Raw genomic sequence first — 16,772 nt, forward strand, 5'->3', positions numbered from 1 at the left:
AGCTGGACGCAGGAATGTGACATCACTGGGTGTCGTAAAAGGGGCTACGCATCGATAGTAGAAACATTGATCGGCAACCCGCTGATTGGTCGGCGAAAATGTCCAAGGGGCGTGCTCGGTATTTTCCGGCAGCAGAGCAAGAACTCATGAGTGAGGGATTTCAGGAGTTTCAGAGTTTAATTAAAACGCAAGAGAACACTGCAAAGGCTGCAAAAGCAAGGAGAGAGGGCTGGCAGAAAGTTGCTGACAAATCAAACTCGTAGGTAATTTAATAATAATAATAATAATGGATTGGGTTTATATAGCGCTTTCCAAGGCACCCAAAGCGCTTTACAATACCACTATTCATTCACTCCCACATTCACACACTGGTGGAGGCAGCTACGGTTGTAGCCAGGCTGCCATATCGCGCCATCGGCCCCTCTGGCCAACACCAGTAGGCGGTAGGGTAGATCTATCATATGACACTATATTGTCCAATATCATATGGCATTATATTATATTATAATATGTTATATTATATCCCCTTTCACATTAGAGCCACAACAGGACCCACAAGAACATGGGAACAAGTAAAAGTGGAATACAGGAGTATTCTACAGAATGGTAATATTTATCTCTTAGATTGCTTTGCGTCTCTTGGCAAGGTAATACTGGCCTGTAATACTCTGTTAGTTTGTTCATAACAGCAACCAAGAAAAGGGCAGAGGAAAAAAAGACAGGTGGTGGTCCTGCACCCCCTCGTCAACAAGTTGGTTAAGTAAATAATACCCTCACGGGAATATCGATATCTCTCTATGAGCACACTGTCGCGCTGAGCTAAAGGATCCTGTCTGTCCCGCAATATACGCTGAATTCTGAGGACTCTCCTTATCAATCTTGCACCTTCCGCAATGGGTGGCTCGCGTATACGGACAGGACATGGCTGCGACAGGCTTCCCAAATCCACCTTCGCTTTTATAGCCGTGGTCTCTCATCTTGATTACACGAAGTAATTTACAATTACTACTCTGAAATATGAATTACATCTGTAATAATCACATACATGTAATAGAATGTTAATAGTACATTTCCCTTTTTTAGGAAATGACCTGTATGTATCTGTGTGACATCAATAAAAGGATCAAGTGCTGCATTATCTTTAGTTACATTGATAATATTTATTTATGGTGAAACAGTGGAAAAATATCGCTGTTGCTTTCGTATAAATGAAGCGGACATACCTGCGTGGCCGCGATCTAATCCTGTTTACATAAAGTAAACCTGCTCGGGAGCAGGTTTACGCTTACGGCTCTGTTGCTATGACAGCAAGTCCCGGATGAGCTTCGGGGAACCGACTGATCCAGGATCACGCGAAATCGTCAACAATCTAATCCGGCTAACCTACTTAGCGAGGTACGAAGAACGGGCCCCTGGGCCCTGTTTCAGGAAGCCGGTTTAGTGGAAAAACTGAGTAAGTATACCCTGAGTTAACGAAAACTCTGGGTTTTCGGTTTCACAAAGCGAGTTCAGCTGAAGCCTGAGTGAGTCACTATGACGACACACTCCGTGAAGCTAACCTGCCCCCTAGCAGGTTTACTACAACTAAGCCTGACTGTCTCCGCCCCTTTGTCGGAAACCTGACAGTAGGAAGTGTCGGACATGGCCTGCCACTTCCTTGAAGAGCCAGTAGATCGTGAAGCCCAAATTCTCCGCAGAGCTCTCCGCCGGGAGAGAGTGATCAGAGCGCGTTTGGACATTTTATCATTTCCTGATGATTTTCTGTGCGAACGTTACCGTTTCTTAGCACAATCTATAATTTATTTGGATAACATCCTCAGGCCATATATTACGCATGTGATACATCGCGGACATGCTCTCAGTTCATTGCATATTATTTGTATTGCACTTCGGTTTCTTGCAAACGGGAGCTTTCTGTATAATATTAGTGACGCTGAGCACGTTTCCAAGGCTACCGTCTGTCGGGCAGTCAGGAATGTTACAGTTGCACTGAAACGTCTCCTGTACTCGTCTGTGGTGTTCCCCGGTCATAGACCCACAAGATTTATCAAAGAGGGATGCCACAAAATTGCAGGTATCAGGATGACCAAAACTTAATTCATGATGTGGTGATACTTGGACTACTACTTAAATTTTACATTTATTTTCAGGGTTCCCAGGCGTGATTGGCTGTACAGATGGCACTCACATTCCAATCATTGCTCCTTCAGTAAATGAAGGAGACTATGTGAACAGGAAGTCTTTCCACAGCATTAATGTACAGGTACATAGTTCGCTGTAGCATTTCAAACTAACAAATTATTTCATCATAGTAATGGATGCTAATTTGTGTTCTCTGCACTGTGAAGATCATATGTGATGCTGCCAACATTATCACAAATGTGGAAGCCAAGTGGCCAGGCTCTGTCCATGACTCACAAATATTCCGTGAATGTACACTGAGCACAAAATTTGGACATGGTGAGTTGAGAATACTTTAAAATATATAAAGACCAATTGCTTCAGGGACATTTGAACTGAAGTGTACCCTTCTGTCTTAGGAGAGTTCACTGGCTACTTGCTTGGTGATAGGGGGTATCCATGTTTACCCTATTTGCTTACCCCTTACCCTGACCCTGAACCGGGCCCACAGCAGCGATATAATCTGGCTAATTGCAGGACAAGAGCCAGAATTGAAATGACTATCGGAATGCTTAAGGCCCGGTTCCAGTGCCTGCAAAGACTCAGGGTCACCCCAGAAAGGGCATGTGACATTATTGTGGCATGTGTGATTCTTCACAACATTGCCACAATTAGAGGAGAACACTGTCCTTCTGAACCAAACATCAGCAGTGATCCAAACCATGAACATCCTGGCCCTCCCACGGACATACAAGATGGAAGAGCAGTCAGAGACACCATATGTCACAATCATTTCCTTTGACCCATCACCTCAACATGTTGAAAGAAGAATAAACAGATTTTTTGTTCAACTGGCTTTATTGGTCGCCTGTATTTCCTGTACACAAAGTATTAAAAGATGTAAACCTCATAAAGTGTCTCTGTTGCTTCCTCCTCTGTAACAGCTGTCAATGTTTCTTCATTATTTTCCTGTAGTAAAGAAATAGACAACATTGCTGTTCTACTGTAAACTCATATAATCTGTGGAGTATTACTCACAACTGCATGTTGGTCTGGCTCAACAGGAGGCTGCACCAGATGCAGTACACCATCACCATCAACTGATAGAATATGAGGTTTATACAGGTCACTTATAACTTACAAGGGACCAAATGGCAATTAACAAACATACCAAGCACCTTACACTTCATTGTCATTATGCTCTCAAAGACAACCAAGACTGAGGGAAGGCAAAATCAGTAGGAAAATAACTTCACTACAAAATAATCCATTATGGTAAAGAGTTTATCAAATGAATGAGTAGCACTGCAAAGGTGACTGTGAAGAAAGGATGTATGCACATCATGTATTATTTTGAATTTACCCCTTATGTAGGCACTTGTGTCTTGCGGGGTTATTGCCTCAGAGGATGTCCCGGCAGAGATGCCTTCGGCCACAGGGCGCCCACTGTTTTGGCTGAGGGCCAACTGCTCAGCCTCTGTGAGTGGTGGTGGTGGAGGACCCCCACCTGATTTTCGGGCCTCCGCTTTTTTTCTGTTGGCTATAACGGGCCACATTTGAGCATACAGAGTAAGCAAATATGTACTTGTAATGTGCTCAGATAATTTCAATAAGTGCTTACAGAAAGAAAATTAATGTAGCCTCTAACTGCAATTGATTTACATGGGACAAACAGACCAAGCACTATGGCTCATAATACAATTACACCTTACCTGTTTGGACTATATTTTTATATTTCATTTTTACTTGCTGTCAGGAACGTTTGGGGCCTGTTGGGTTGCACCTGCGCTCACATCACGTCACAAAATAAAATGTATAAAATAACAAATAAAATAACATATAATAAAATAACGTGTTAAATGGGTGGAAATCCCTCGATCAATGTTTATATTAACACTCACGCATTGACTCTGTCGGCTATGTTTTGCCATGCATGCTTTTGCAGCTGTGGCTGTGTTACTTTTTTCCGTGGAATTTGCATGTTATCGGCATATGCTGCCATCAGAATTTCGGCCTCAAGCGCTGTAAAATACATTGACCGCGCCTTCTTTCCCTCCGTCTCCATGGTGACTCGCTTAATCTGTGCTCCGCTTATCAGGGCTTTATGTATTGTTAAGGTTCAAAATTGAGGAAGGAGAGTACAAACCACTCTTGGTCCAGAAGCTCTTGGTCAAACAATGATTTTAATGAACACACGTGTGGGAAGACACTCTGTACGCCGACAGCCAGTAGTCCTCGACTCAATCAAAGCATGAACAGATATTTTATAGCATCAGGGTTTGATTTACTGACGCCCCTTCATGCGTCACAGATACATTTTATACATAGATCAGATCAACACCAACAATGGCTTTTCACCCAGAAGATCATCTTCTATTTTCATGGCTGGTACTTTCCGTTCTTGTCTTGTTCCTCTTTCTTGCCGAGACAACAAGGAACGGTTCCTCTTTTACCGAGACACTTTTGCAGTTACAGCCAGACATGACTAAACTCTTTCCTATAAATAAATCTAACTAATGTGTGTGTGTCACGACCTCACATGCTCTTTCTCAATTCACCTGTTGCACTTCTGACCTTTTACCAGACCAGAGGCTCACTGAGACTATGTGTATGTCCTCTACTAAATAAATGTTTTAATCAAGAACCTCTACTAAACATAATAACTGTGTGCATAAGCATCTTAAGGCCTTCTTAAAGCTATCTGTTACTTTGTTAAAGCAATGATCATACTGCAGATTATATTATGCTGGTCAAATACTTTTTGTTCATCCCCACAGTATCCTCGTCCGCGCGCTTCACTTGGGGTTAAAGCAACTCCGCGTTGACTGAACTAATTGTTATCAGCCTTTCTGAAACGGAATATTCCGAGTTGGACAGTTCGGGGTTACTCAACCGTGAGTGTCGTTTTTCACTCTGAGTTTTCCAAACCGGCTTCCTGAAACAGGGCCCTGAAGACAAAACACACAACCCCAGGCAGAGGCGGAGCCAGACATTTGAAACACCCGGGGCTTAGCCCAAAAGGGTAGTATGCATGTGGGATTTTTTATTTATTTATTTTTTTTGGGGGGGGGGGGGGGGGGGGGGGTAGAAATGACTGAAAGATTAATAGGCTCTGTTTTGAGTTTTGTTCAAAAAAGAATGACTTCATATAGGGAAAAATATTAGTGATGTGCGATACCACTGATTTCCTTTCCGATCTGATACCAAGTAATATTCAGGGTGGTATCGACGATACTGATCCGATACCGATACTTTGTACAAAAACTTATTTTATTTATTGTATCTCAAATTATAGCGTCATAATGATTACAGGACATAAGATTACTTGTTCTTATCACTTAATAATGCAGAGTTCATCACATAGAAATAAAAAAACTGAAGTTGTGCACTATTTGAACACCTTGCCTGCCTGCAGCACTAAAGGACTCTGTGAGAGACGTCTGTCTCGCCCTAGCAGCACCTGTCCCTCTCCTCCTCTTCAGTTCGCCTCAACATACGCGCCTCATATTCTGTGATATGATTTACTCTGAGGTGTTTGACAAGGTTAGTGATGTTGCCACAACCATACATGCCAACCCTGCTGAAAATCTCCCGGAGCCACCATTCTGCCGAATTTCTCCCGATTTTCCACCCCGACAACAAAATTGAAAAACCATGTTGCAGAATTCATAGCGCGGCCCAGCCAATTCCAGTTTCCACCAATGGCGGCAGCTACTTAGTTTTAATATTACTCTTATTTCTCTTTCTGGGTTGCAAAAAAACTTTTAACATATTTTCAGGTGAGAATGTAGCTGTGTAAACTTCAAATATCTGAGACAATCGACACATCATTTTCAAACCCCCGCGGGCTTTCACTACTCAGGTTAAACATGATATATAAGTCACTTTGATAACTTCAAAATGTTATTGTTTGGCTTTTTCAGTGTTTTATTTGTTTGTGAGTAAATCGGTTTGGCTGAGATTAAAGTTATTAGATTTGATTAAATTAAATTTAACTTTATTAATCCCTCGGGAGGGTTCCTCCGGGGTTTTCACACAGCTGAATAAACGTCAAACAGAAAACGAATTAAACAAAGTGTGAGACGGTCGAGAGTTTACGTCAGCACCCGGGTTATATTTTAGATAGCAAGGAGCAGACGGCAGAGTTTCACTCCACCGAGGGAGCTCGTGAGGTACTACCCGGCTTTCTTTAGACCGCGAAGGCCGGGTCCTCAGGTGGAAGCAGCCTTTGAATTTGGACACCCCCGCTGTTTCCGGGCCGGCCAATAATAACTGTGACATTTAACGTAAAATGTATTTTGAATGTCTCCCTGATTCTGAGGTCTCAAGGTTGGCAAGTATGGCCACAACACCTCACTTTTTTGCCACATGTATTGCAAACCACGTCTCAGCTGTTTGTGGAGGTAAAATACGTCCGCATATGACTCCAATTACGCTCAGCCATTGTTGTGAGTGTGCACGCCAAGGGGCTGCGAGACTTTTATACAGCCGTATTTCACACATGACTATGAAAGGCGGAAGAGGAAGTAGTTCCTTTGAATGTAGGCAATCTGAATGTTATAGTTTCTTTCCACTGTGTTCCTGTTAATGATAAACTACAAATTTACCATAAATTACTAAAATATCGATATTTTAATGTGAGATTCGATTCTAGAACATAAATGACTGGTATCGGAGGAATCGATATTTCAGGATCGATCCGCACATCACTAAAAAATATATATCACATGTGCAGGACACCTTAAACTAGTTTTTTAATTAAGCAGCGAGGCAGAACAAAGTCGGGGCTGTATCAAGACACGAGGACTAAACCCCAATTCAACCAGACCCAGAACTGATGCAGAATTAAAACAGGACTACAACAGTTCAAAATCAGGACTACTGAGGACTTAACCAAGACAGAACCAGAATCAGAGCTAGATGATACTAGCACTAAAAATCATCACAGACCTGCACTACACTTATTTTTTAATTCTACCAAAGTCCACTATTTAGATTGAGAAATGTTTATATAATTATTTAGCCTTGTTGTGCGAACAAGCCTGCAGAACTTAATAAATGTAGAATTTGAAAAATAACAAACCTAAAAAGAAACACTAGGTACGAGATACATGAGGACCTATGATACGGTGATACTTTTGGCAAATGACCATTTGACTAACATGTGTGTCTCACCTGCTCTTGTTCATCTCTGTTCTGTCCTCATTCTCCTCTCTCTCCCTCTCTGTTCCCCTCTTCCTCTCTCTCTCTCTTTGTGCTGACAATCATCAAATATACAGATATTTACAAACTCTTCAGATAAAAACACAAACACTTTTTTAAATTGTAACATCAAATCAGACTAAATGTTTATTTTTTTAGATTGATAAATATAAAAAACATATTTGTTAACTTTAAGAGTAAAGAGAGAAACTGTCTGTATTTCTTAATTGTAAATGGCACCAAATTGTATTCAAAATTGAGCCACACTTATGGAGCTCCACAGTTCTTTTCCTGGTGTTTTGGTTGACATCTCTTGATTTTCCCATTTCAAAAAACAGGCTCTGTGTTTTGCCTTATATGCATCCACAGCTGTGCCACCAATTTACTCACATGGACTCTACTAACCAATCAGAAGCTTCTTCAGCTCAGAATGGAATCGTCTGGAGTTTCTTATTAATTAACAATAAACTTAGTGTACATGGACTCCTAATTTTGATGAAAGTGATAAAAATAGACAGATCTCTCTCTCTTTATTCTGACATTTAACTAATTCAAAATATATTTCAATATGTATCTAAAACAAAAGTTTACTCTAAATTGATGTTGTACAGTAAAAATGTTTTATGTTTTCTCCCTAAAGTGTATGTAAATATCTGGTTACAAATGTGACTATCCTGCTGTGTACTGAAATCCCTCTTGTTTTGCATAGAAATATACTGAACAACATACAAAGCATAATATATAAAATAACATTTACCTGAGTTTTTTCTTTGAAAGAAGCCTCTAATGTCCATTCTTATATTTCAGTACATAACTGAAACCGATTTAGTCGGGGAGGGTAAGAACTGAAAATATGAAATAAACACACGTAAGCTAAGACTCTCTAAAGAAACAGCATTGTTGTTGTTCGGCTTTTCATTTCGCCATTTGTTGATTCACTTGAAGAGCAAGTAACGTAATATGGGTCAAGTGATCAGTTTGATATCAATCTTTTGTGATGCACCGTCATATTTACATTATTTGTACGGTACGAATGATTTGCTTTGGTACCTGGTCAAACTTAAGCTCTCCTTAGTATGGCTGGCTCCGTTTCTCCAACAGCGCACACAGGCAGCAGCTGCCCCAAACTTATTGGTAATGTCACAAGAAAACCAATGGTGTGCTTGGTTTCAACGTAACTTTATTCTTTCATGAGTTATTTACAAGTTTCTGACCACTTATAAAATGTGTTCAATGTGCTGCCCATTGTGTTGGATTGTCAATGCAACCCCCTTCTCCTACTCTTCACACACTGATAGCAACACCGCAGGCGAAATGCCAACACAGGCATCCAGTATCCATAGTTTCAGGTGCTGCACATCTCGTATCTTCACACCATAGACAATTGCCTTCAGATGACCCCAAAGATAAAAGTCTAAGGGGGTCAGATTGGGAGACCTTGGGGGCCATTCAACTGGCCCAGGATGACCAATCCACTTTCCAGGAAACTGTTCATCTAGGAATGCTCGGACCTGGCACCCATAATGTGGTGGTGCACCATCTTGCTTCCAGCAAGATGGTGCACCACCACATCTTGAACTCAGGGAACGTGCCAGCTTCAGTGCATAAAGAGGGAAACACATCATCATGTAGCAATTTCAAATATCCAGTGGCCTTGAGGTTTCCATTGATGAAGGATGGACCCACTATCGTTGTGCCCCATATACCACACCAAACCATCACTTTTGTTGTTCCAACAGTCATGGAGGGATTCATCCAATGTGGGTTAGTGTCAGACCAATAGCGCTGATTTTGTTTGTTAACTTCACCATTCACATAAAAGTTTGCCTCATCACTGAACAAAATCTTCTGCGTGAACTGAGGGTCCTGTTCCAGTTTTTGTTTTGCCCATTCTGAAAATTCTGTGCGCCGATCTGGGTCATCCTCGTTAAGATGCTGCAGTAGCTGGAATTTGTAAGGGTGCCATTTGTGAGTAGCTAATATCTGCCAAAGGATGTTCGCCTAATGCCCCTCTCCAGTGACATGCAGCGAGTGCTTCGCTGTGGGCTCTTGCTGAATGAAGCTAGGGCAGCCACTTTTATTTATATATATTCTTCAATGTTACTCATCTCAGTAATCAACCTTTTAACACCTTAAAACACACTTAAAGCTCCGCTTTCACGCCCCTCCATGTGCTTCCTGTTGCTCGCTCTCTTCTCTCTTATCTGATTATCAACATCCTGTACACAAAACTCTTGCTTCTGCAAGTGCGAAAGTTTCCAAGCAGAATGCACCTTAACTCTGACCTACAAGTCACAATACATGTTATCTGTTTCTGCAAGCATCTTCATTGACCTTTTACACCCTGACACCTTTCACAATAGATTAGAAGAAAATCATCATAACCGCTTATTCTACTAAAAGATCAAAAAGAAAACAAACATTTTAATCAATTAAGTTTAAGCATAAAAGCAATTACTTATGAGTAAGTTTTATCATAGCTAAATTATCAAGCTCCCTTGATAAAGCCCCTTATTTCAAATTAAACCCAAAATCACCCCTTCTTGACACATCTCATGTGTCAAATACGCTAAAGCCAGCTACTAAAACTGAAAATACTGAAAATACTTCACCACCCCTTATAAAAATGACAGGAAAAGCTTTGTCACGTTATTTCTCTAAAACTCTCAGCAATTCTCCTCTAGGGTATATTTGCTCCGGGCCTCCAAACCTGTGTTTAGGAATAAAATCAGTCTAATCATCCTGTTACAGTTTTTTTCAATCGCTAACAAGCGCCTACCCATACTTCAGATACTTTTTCTAAACTCTTAACACAGACTCACACCTACAAAACACAATTGGCCAAATGGATAATTTTCTTCTCAAAAATACATTTTGTTAAATATATACTAACTCTTCATTTCAAAACAGAACACATCTTTCTCTGCACACACTAACTGTACAAAAACACTATAAATCTGACTCAAAATGAAATTAGTCTGTCAAAGAATAACACTTGTTTTCACTTCACAAGGTACATGCAGTCAATCAAAGTACACCAGGTTTCAAAATACTGGCTATTATTGACATTACACAAGCTGCATAGACCTTTATGATTCAGTTTTACAGGTATTTGCATGCGAAACATGCAATCCACCATTTTGACACCAGAAATGTCTTGGTTGGTAACTGTATGTCCACATGTACAGTAATGTTCACATTCAAAAGCATTCCAGTAAAAAGCAAACAAGTTTCTGTTTCTTTACTGTTTACTACAGGAGGTACAGTAGAAACACGGTATGATAGGACAGAGAAAGTTTTACAGTATTGCTTACAGTGAACAAAATATCCATGAAACACACAAGAGCATTCTGAACAAAAAAACAACAGCAAAAAGCCAAGATAAAAAGGGGGGGAGGGGGAGGGGGGCTAAAAAAAGGCAAAAAATTTGCATCTAATCCCTGCGATCTTCAGGGTTAGGACACATGTTTTCATCAACATCACATCTGATGTTATCCAAGTCGATGCACCTGGGATAAAACCGCATGGTATGTCGGATCCACCCTTGGCAATCGTCAACTGTGATGTCCCTGGAGCCAGCATCCATGGCTTCAAGGAGGGACATCTGGTCATATGGCTGATGGTCATAAACCTTCCACCTCCATGCAGAAAAGAACTCCTCTATGGGGTTGAGGAAAGGTGAATAGGGTGGAAGGAAGAGACTTACCAGTCTTGGGTGGACTTCAAACCATGTTGTTATTGCCTGCGAGTGATGGAAAGCCACATTGTCCCAGGTAATTACAAAGGTCCTCATGTTTTCACCCTCCTGACCCTGCTCTGGAACCAGGCACTGGTGGAGATCATTGAGAAAGGCAAGCAAGCGCTCTGTATTATAGGGTCCAACCTGACATCTGTGAAGGAGTAATCCTGCATTTGCAATTGCTGCACACATGGTAATGTTTGCCCCTCTCTGTCCTGGCACATCAACTGTGGCCCTTTTTCCAATTACATTCCGTCCACGTCGATGCCTTTTGGCCAGATTGAATCCTGCCTCATCGATTCATGAGGGGCATGGTTGGCCTCCAATTCCATAACTCTCTGAAACAAAGTTTATGTAAGTCATGTTATTACTGTATACCATACTGTACTGTAACCTAGTATTGTGTAGGTTACCTACTTGCAAAGTGCAAAGCTTATAGAACTGGACATTGGATTGAATATACACTGTACCTGGACATATTGTCGTCATAGCTCCTTGACCCTCTCACTGTTCCTCTCAAAGGGAACAGTGTAGAGCTGCTTCATCAGCACTCTGTGTTTGGACAATGTCCGCGTAATGGTTGTGAGGCTGATTCTATCGATATTGTCAAATATCTCATGGTCCGCCACAATTCTAGTTTGAATTTCACGCAGTTTTATTGCATTATTTGCAGTAACCATTTCTACAATGGCAAGCTCCTGATCATTACTGAGGAGCTTTCCTCTTCCCCCAGAGGGTGGAAGATGTTGCATTCTTTAGAAAGACAAAAAATTCAACATATGCATTACTGTATGACCATATTGACATGTCAAGTGAGAATAGAAACAATCCATGTAAAATGCAATACTTACCTGTTGGTTTGTTGAAAGATGCGTATAATGGAGGCAACCGTTGACCGCCTCAAATTGGGCTGCACTCTTTCACCAGCCTCTCTTAGTGAAAGACCATGGTTGATTACATGGTCAACGATAGTGGCACGAATTTCATCACTGACTACTGTTCTTGCTGCCCTTGGAATGCCACCACCACGCATTCTTACACCTCTACCTTGCCCTCTCCTTGGGCCTGCTCTTCTCCCTGGGCCCCTTGCTCCTACTCTTCCTCGACCAGACATTACAGTGTTTGTCTTTTTTTTGTTTCCAAAAACATCACTCCTCAAGGTCTTGCCTTATAAACCCCACTGACTCTAAGCCAGAATGGAAGAAGCTGTGGTTGGCCCAATTTACCCAACATAAATCAGCTGTGTGTCAATTATTCAATTGTTTGTTTATTATCAGCTGAGATATATTTTTGATATTGATATTGTTTTTGTACTGATATCATTGCAGAAGCAGAGGTTTTTATACTGTATCTAAGGTTTGGAATATTGTTTTTGCTATTGTGGGATGTTGTGTGTTAACATTCGTAGATACTACAGAAACAGTCCATAATTTTGTTGGGAGGTATAGCTTGTCTGTTAAGAAAATGTAAGCATTGTGGAAATGTGTTCACTGACTGCATATTGGGTGAACACGACATGAAATGTGTGAATGGTATGGCCACAACAGACCAATGCTGTGCTAATTGTGTTTAGAGTTTTGCAAATGTGACAACTGTTTGGACAAACGCTTGTTAGCGACTGAAAAAAACTGTAAATCTTTTACACCACTGGCTCCATTCAAACCTTCCTAGAAACAACACCTGTGTGTTAACACTAATTTCATTTTAAAACTCACATTTCCTGTGTTATAACATGTTCTTGATATAGCATATTTTGATTTCATTTTGCTCCTCTTAATGTAATGGTACATTCTAATTATACTTTACCAGACTTAACCAAAATATATATGCTTTCCTTACTTTGCTCCTGCTTTAAAGGAAAAAACCTTGGTCACTTCAACAAGTGTTTGTTATTCTATAACTGCATGTTATATGAAAAGTCTAGCAATCTCCTATGCGACTCATAAATATTACAGACGGCCTTCTCCTCAGCAAGTTGTAATCTGGAAAAGGTCACCTTATATTTGCTCTCCCGAAAATTTTTTCAGCACTGTTAATTCAATCTTGCTGGCCTGCTTACAAAAAATGAGAAAAAAGAGAGCTGATTATTATTAGCTCATCAAAACACGACACATAATCACCTGACAGGTTTTCCCTAAGTGCACTGTTACAATTTTAAAGGGCCCAATTCTAGACATGTCCAAGTTTACTAAAACTCCCTCTATTAAAATAAGAAAACAACACAAACCTAACTGACACAATCAACCCATCACTCAAACAACAAACCCAAAGATCTTAAACACAAAAAAAAATTCTTATTAATCTATCGATATGTTATGGAGATTAGAACTTCAGGGCCACAAAAGTTTTGCCCTACTCTTGGTTTAATTAATACTTACATTGTCACGGTCTCGCTGGCAGACCGTGGGGATGTGGGGAAAGGAGGACCCAAAATGCAGGACTCTACAGTGCAACAGTGTTTATTTACAGTGGTGACAATCCGAACAACAATAAATCCCCCCGTGCGATCCCAACTCCCGTTCCGTGTCTTCTCCTTTATCCCGTGCTCCGTGCTCTGTCTCCGTTCCCTGTGTACTCTCCGTGTGCTGCCTCCTGGTCGCCACAATTCCTCCTGAGGAAACACGCATACCAAAGGCAGCCGTGAGTACAAAACCTAACAGTAGACTTGCACTAACCTTGCACAATACACTTAAGACTGACGGGAAGTCACTCAACGATCCAGCGTCGAGGAGCTCTCAGCCACACTGTTTTGAAGCTCCTCTGACGAGGCTTGATCGGCGCCAGGTGTGTGTGGATTCCTGGGTGGGACCGGTCAGCTGGCAGGGCCACACCCACCAGGCCTAAAAGTGCCTGCCACGACCGCACCCTCACATACACAAGCACACACCCCTAAACACCTGACAGTACACCAACACGGAAAAACAGGACAGCAGACACAACCATAATAACAACAACCACAATAATGATAATAATAATAATAATAATAACTACAATAGTAGTCCACACTGCTCACGGACCCCGAATCCCTGGAACTGGGTCCGTGACAGTACCCCCCCTCTAAGGGTCGGCACCCGACGACCCAAAAACAAAAACAAAACAAAAACCACAGTACAACCAACCCCGGGCGGGCGGCGGGGGGTCCCGGACGGAGGGCCCCAAAACCCCAGTTCAAATGTCCAACCACTGCCATGGTGGGAACAACAGTTCTTGCGGCCGACCCAGTGGACCGCAAGCAGGCAAAACTCGCTACGGGTCAGGCAGTGGTGGGAAAACAGTTCGGGCGGCCTACCTCCAACCCCATGATGGAAGCGGAACGCTTCAGGTGGCCTGCCACGGATCCGGTGGCGGCGGCGCTGCTCCTCCGGCGGCCTGCCACGGGTCCGGTGGCGGCGGAACGGTTCTGGTGGCCTGCCACGGATCTGGTGGCGGCGGCGCTGCTCCTCCGGCGGCCTGCCACGGGTCCGGTGGCGGCGGAACGGTTCTGGTGGCCTGCCACGGATCCGGTGGCGGCGTCGCTGCTCCAGTGAGCAACAGCGAGGCGTGGCACATGGTCTATGACGCGCCGGTCGCTGACGTGGACCCACTGGACGTGGATGGCGTGGAGGCCGCGCTAGACGTGGAGGTCCCTCCGGTTCGCTGACCTCCGGCTGAGCGGGTCCCTCCGCGGCTGGCAGCGAGAGCCCCTCCGCTGGTGGCTCGCCGAGCTCCACCGGCTCGCCGAGCTCCTCCGGCTCGCCGAGCTCCTCTGCTGGTGGCTCGCCGAGCTCCTCTGCTGGTGGCTCGCCGAGCTCCTCCGGCTCGGGCATGCTGAGCTCCACAGCTGGCGACGCGGGCTCCTCCCGCTCGCTGAGCTCCCGCTCGGGCATGCTGAGCTCCTCCGGCTCGCTGAGCTCCTCCGGCTCGCTGAGCTGCTCCTGCTCGCTGAGCTGCTCCTGCTCGCTGAGCTGCTCCTGCTCGCTGAGCTGCTCGCTGAGCTGCTCCTGCTCGCTGAGCTGCTCGCTGAGCTGCTCCTGCTCGCTGAGCTGCTCCTGCTCGCTGAGCTGCTCCTGCTCGGGCATGCTGAGCTCCTCCGGCTCGCTGAGCTCCACAGCTGGCGACGCGGGCTCCTCCCGCTCGCTGAGCTCCTGCTCGGGCATGCTGAGCTCCTCCGGCTCGCTGAGCTGCTCCTGCTCGCTGAGCTCCTCCGGCTCGCTGAGCTCCTCCGGCTCGCTGAGCTCCACAGCTGGCGACGCGGGCTCCTCCCGCTCGCTGAGCTCCTCCCGCTCGCTGAGCTCCCGCTCGGGCATGCTGAGCTCCTCCGGCTCGCTGAGCTCCACAGCTGGCGACGCGGGCTCCTCCCGCTCGCTGAGCCGCTCCTCCGGCTGCGACGCGGGTATAGATGGTCGTTGATCCGGAGGTGAAGATGGCGATGCGGAAGCTGCAGGTGGCGAAGATGACGGTCGAGCGGGTGATGTGGATGGTGAAGTCGAGAGTTCTGCAGTCGCTGCAGTCTGATGGGACGCTGGTGGAGAAGTAGCTGCAAAGGGCGGAGGTGATAATGGTGCGGCAGCTACTCGTGGTAGACTGGACAGCGATGTAGAAACAACAGGCGGGTGACATAATGGCAGGGTAGTTCCAGCAGGCATATCAGCCTCCAACTGAGGATGAAGACGAGAGGCTGACTGGACTGGCTGTGCTACGGCTACAGGCTGGGCAGCTGGCTGTGCTACGGCTACAGGCTGGGCAGCTGGCTGTGCTACGGCTACAGGCTGGGCAGCTGGCTGTGCTACGGCTACAGGCTGGGCAGCTGGCTGTGCTACGGCTACAGGCTGGGCAGCTGGCTGTGCTACGAGGTTAGCTTTCACACAGTCCCGTGAACAAACAGATGAGGTGAATGAAGATGAATTGTCTATATGACTCACCACAGCCGGCTGTTGGAAAGTTTTAGAGTCTGACTGCGGTGAGGCACGCCGGCGGCGCAAGCGTCGCTTCTTTAACGATGCCGGGGCCAGCGTATCAGGCTGAGGTTCCACCAGCCGGCCGGACAGGAGAGCAGCTGTGTGAGTTTGAGCTGCCGGTCCTTGGTCTGCTGACTCAGCAGGTGCCGCAGAGGTGAGTGGAGATGTGGTGAGGTGCAGAGGGCGTGTGAAACGTTTCCCCCGCAATGGAGGGTCCAACAAGCGAGCTGCAAGCGACGGCGGGGAGGCTATCAGCCTATGAAAAAAGAAATAGGCAGCAAGGGCTCCCAGGGAGGTTGCCATATCCTCCTCGCCCGGACAGCCCAAACCAAACAGCTCAAAACAGGAACTTTCCCTCAGCGTGGTTATAATCGAAATTAGTCTCTTAATGTCCAAAAAGCTCACAGATGAGGTGATTGATGATAAGAAGGAATCAAAAAATACGACCTGCATGTGTCTCTGATGTGGATCCGCTGCCTGGATAATGCTCCGACAGTATTTCCAGAGCTGGGCGAGCAATTCCTCCTGTGAGACGGTCCTTGAGTCCGCTGGGCCCATAATGGCTGGATCGTTCTGTCACGGTCTCGCTGGCAGACCGTGGGGATGTGGGGAAAGGAGGACCCAAAATGCAGGACTCTACAGTGCAACAGTGTTTATTTACAGTGGTGACAATCCGAACAACAATAAATCCCCCCGTGCGATCCCAACTCCCGTTCCGTGTCTTCTCCTTTATCCCGTGCTCCGTGCTCTGTCTCCGTTCCCTGTGTACTCTC

The 16,772-nt window shown here is 44.6% G+C and overlaps 1 protein-coding gene across 1 annotated transcript; it reads left to right on the top strand.

The window, feature by feature from the left end:
- Positions 1–1,641: 1,641 nt before the first annotated feature.
- LOC113024841 (putative nuclease HARBI1) lies at positions 1,642–2,812 on the top strand (the record flags this gene model as incomplete). Its single annotated transcript, XM_026172206.1, has 4 exons — positions 1,642–2,074; positions 2,151–2,263; positions 2,349–2,460; positions 2,541–2,812. Coding segments are annotated over exons 1-4 (930 nt in total), but the record flags the coding sequence as incomplete, so codon positions are not given.
- Positions 2,813–16,772: the final 13,960 nt, after the last annotated feature.

Source organism: Astatotilapia calliptera, chromosome 6, assembly GCF_900246225.1.
Source record: "Astatotilapia calliptera chromosome 6, fAstCal1.2, whole genome shotgun sequence".
Taxonomy (NCBI): Eukaryota; Metazoa; Chordata; class Actinopteri; order Cichliformes; family Cichlidae; genus Astatotilapia; species Astatotilapia calliptera.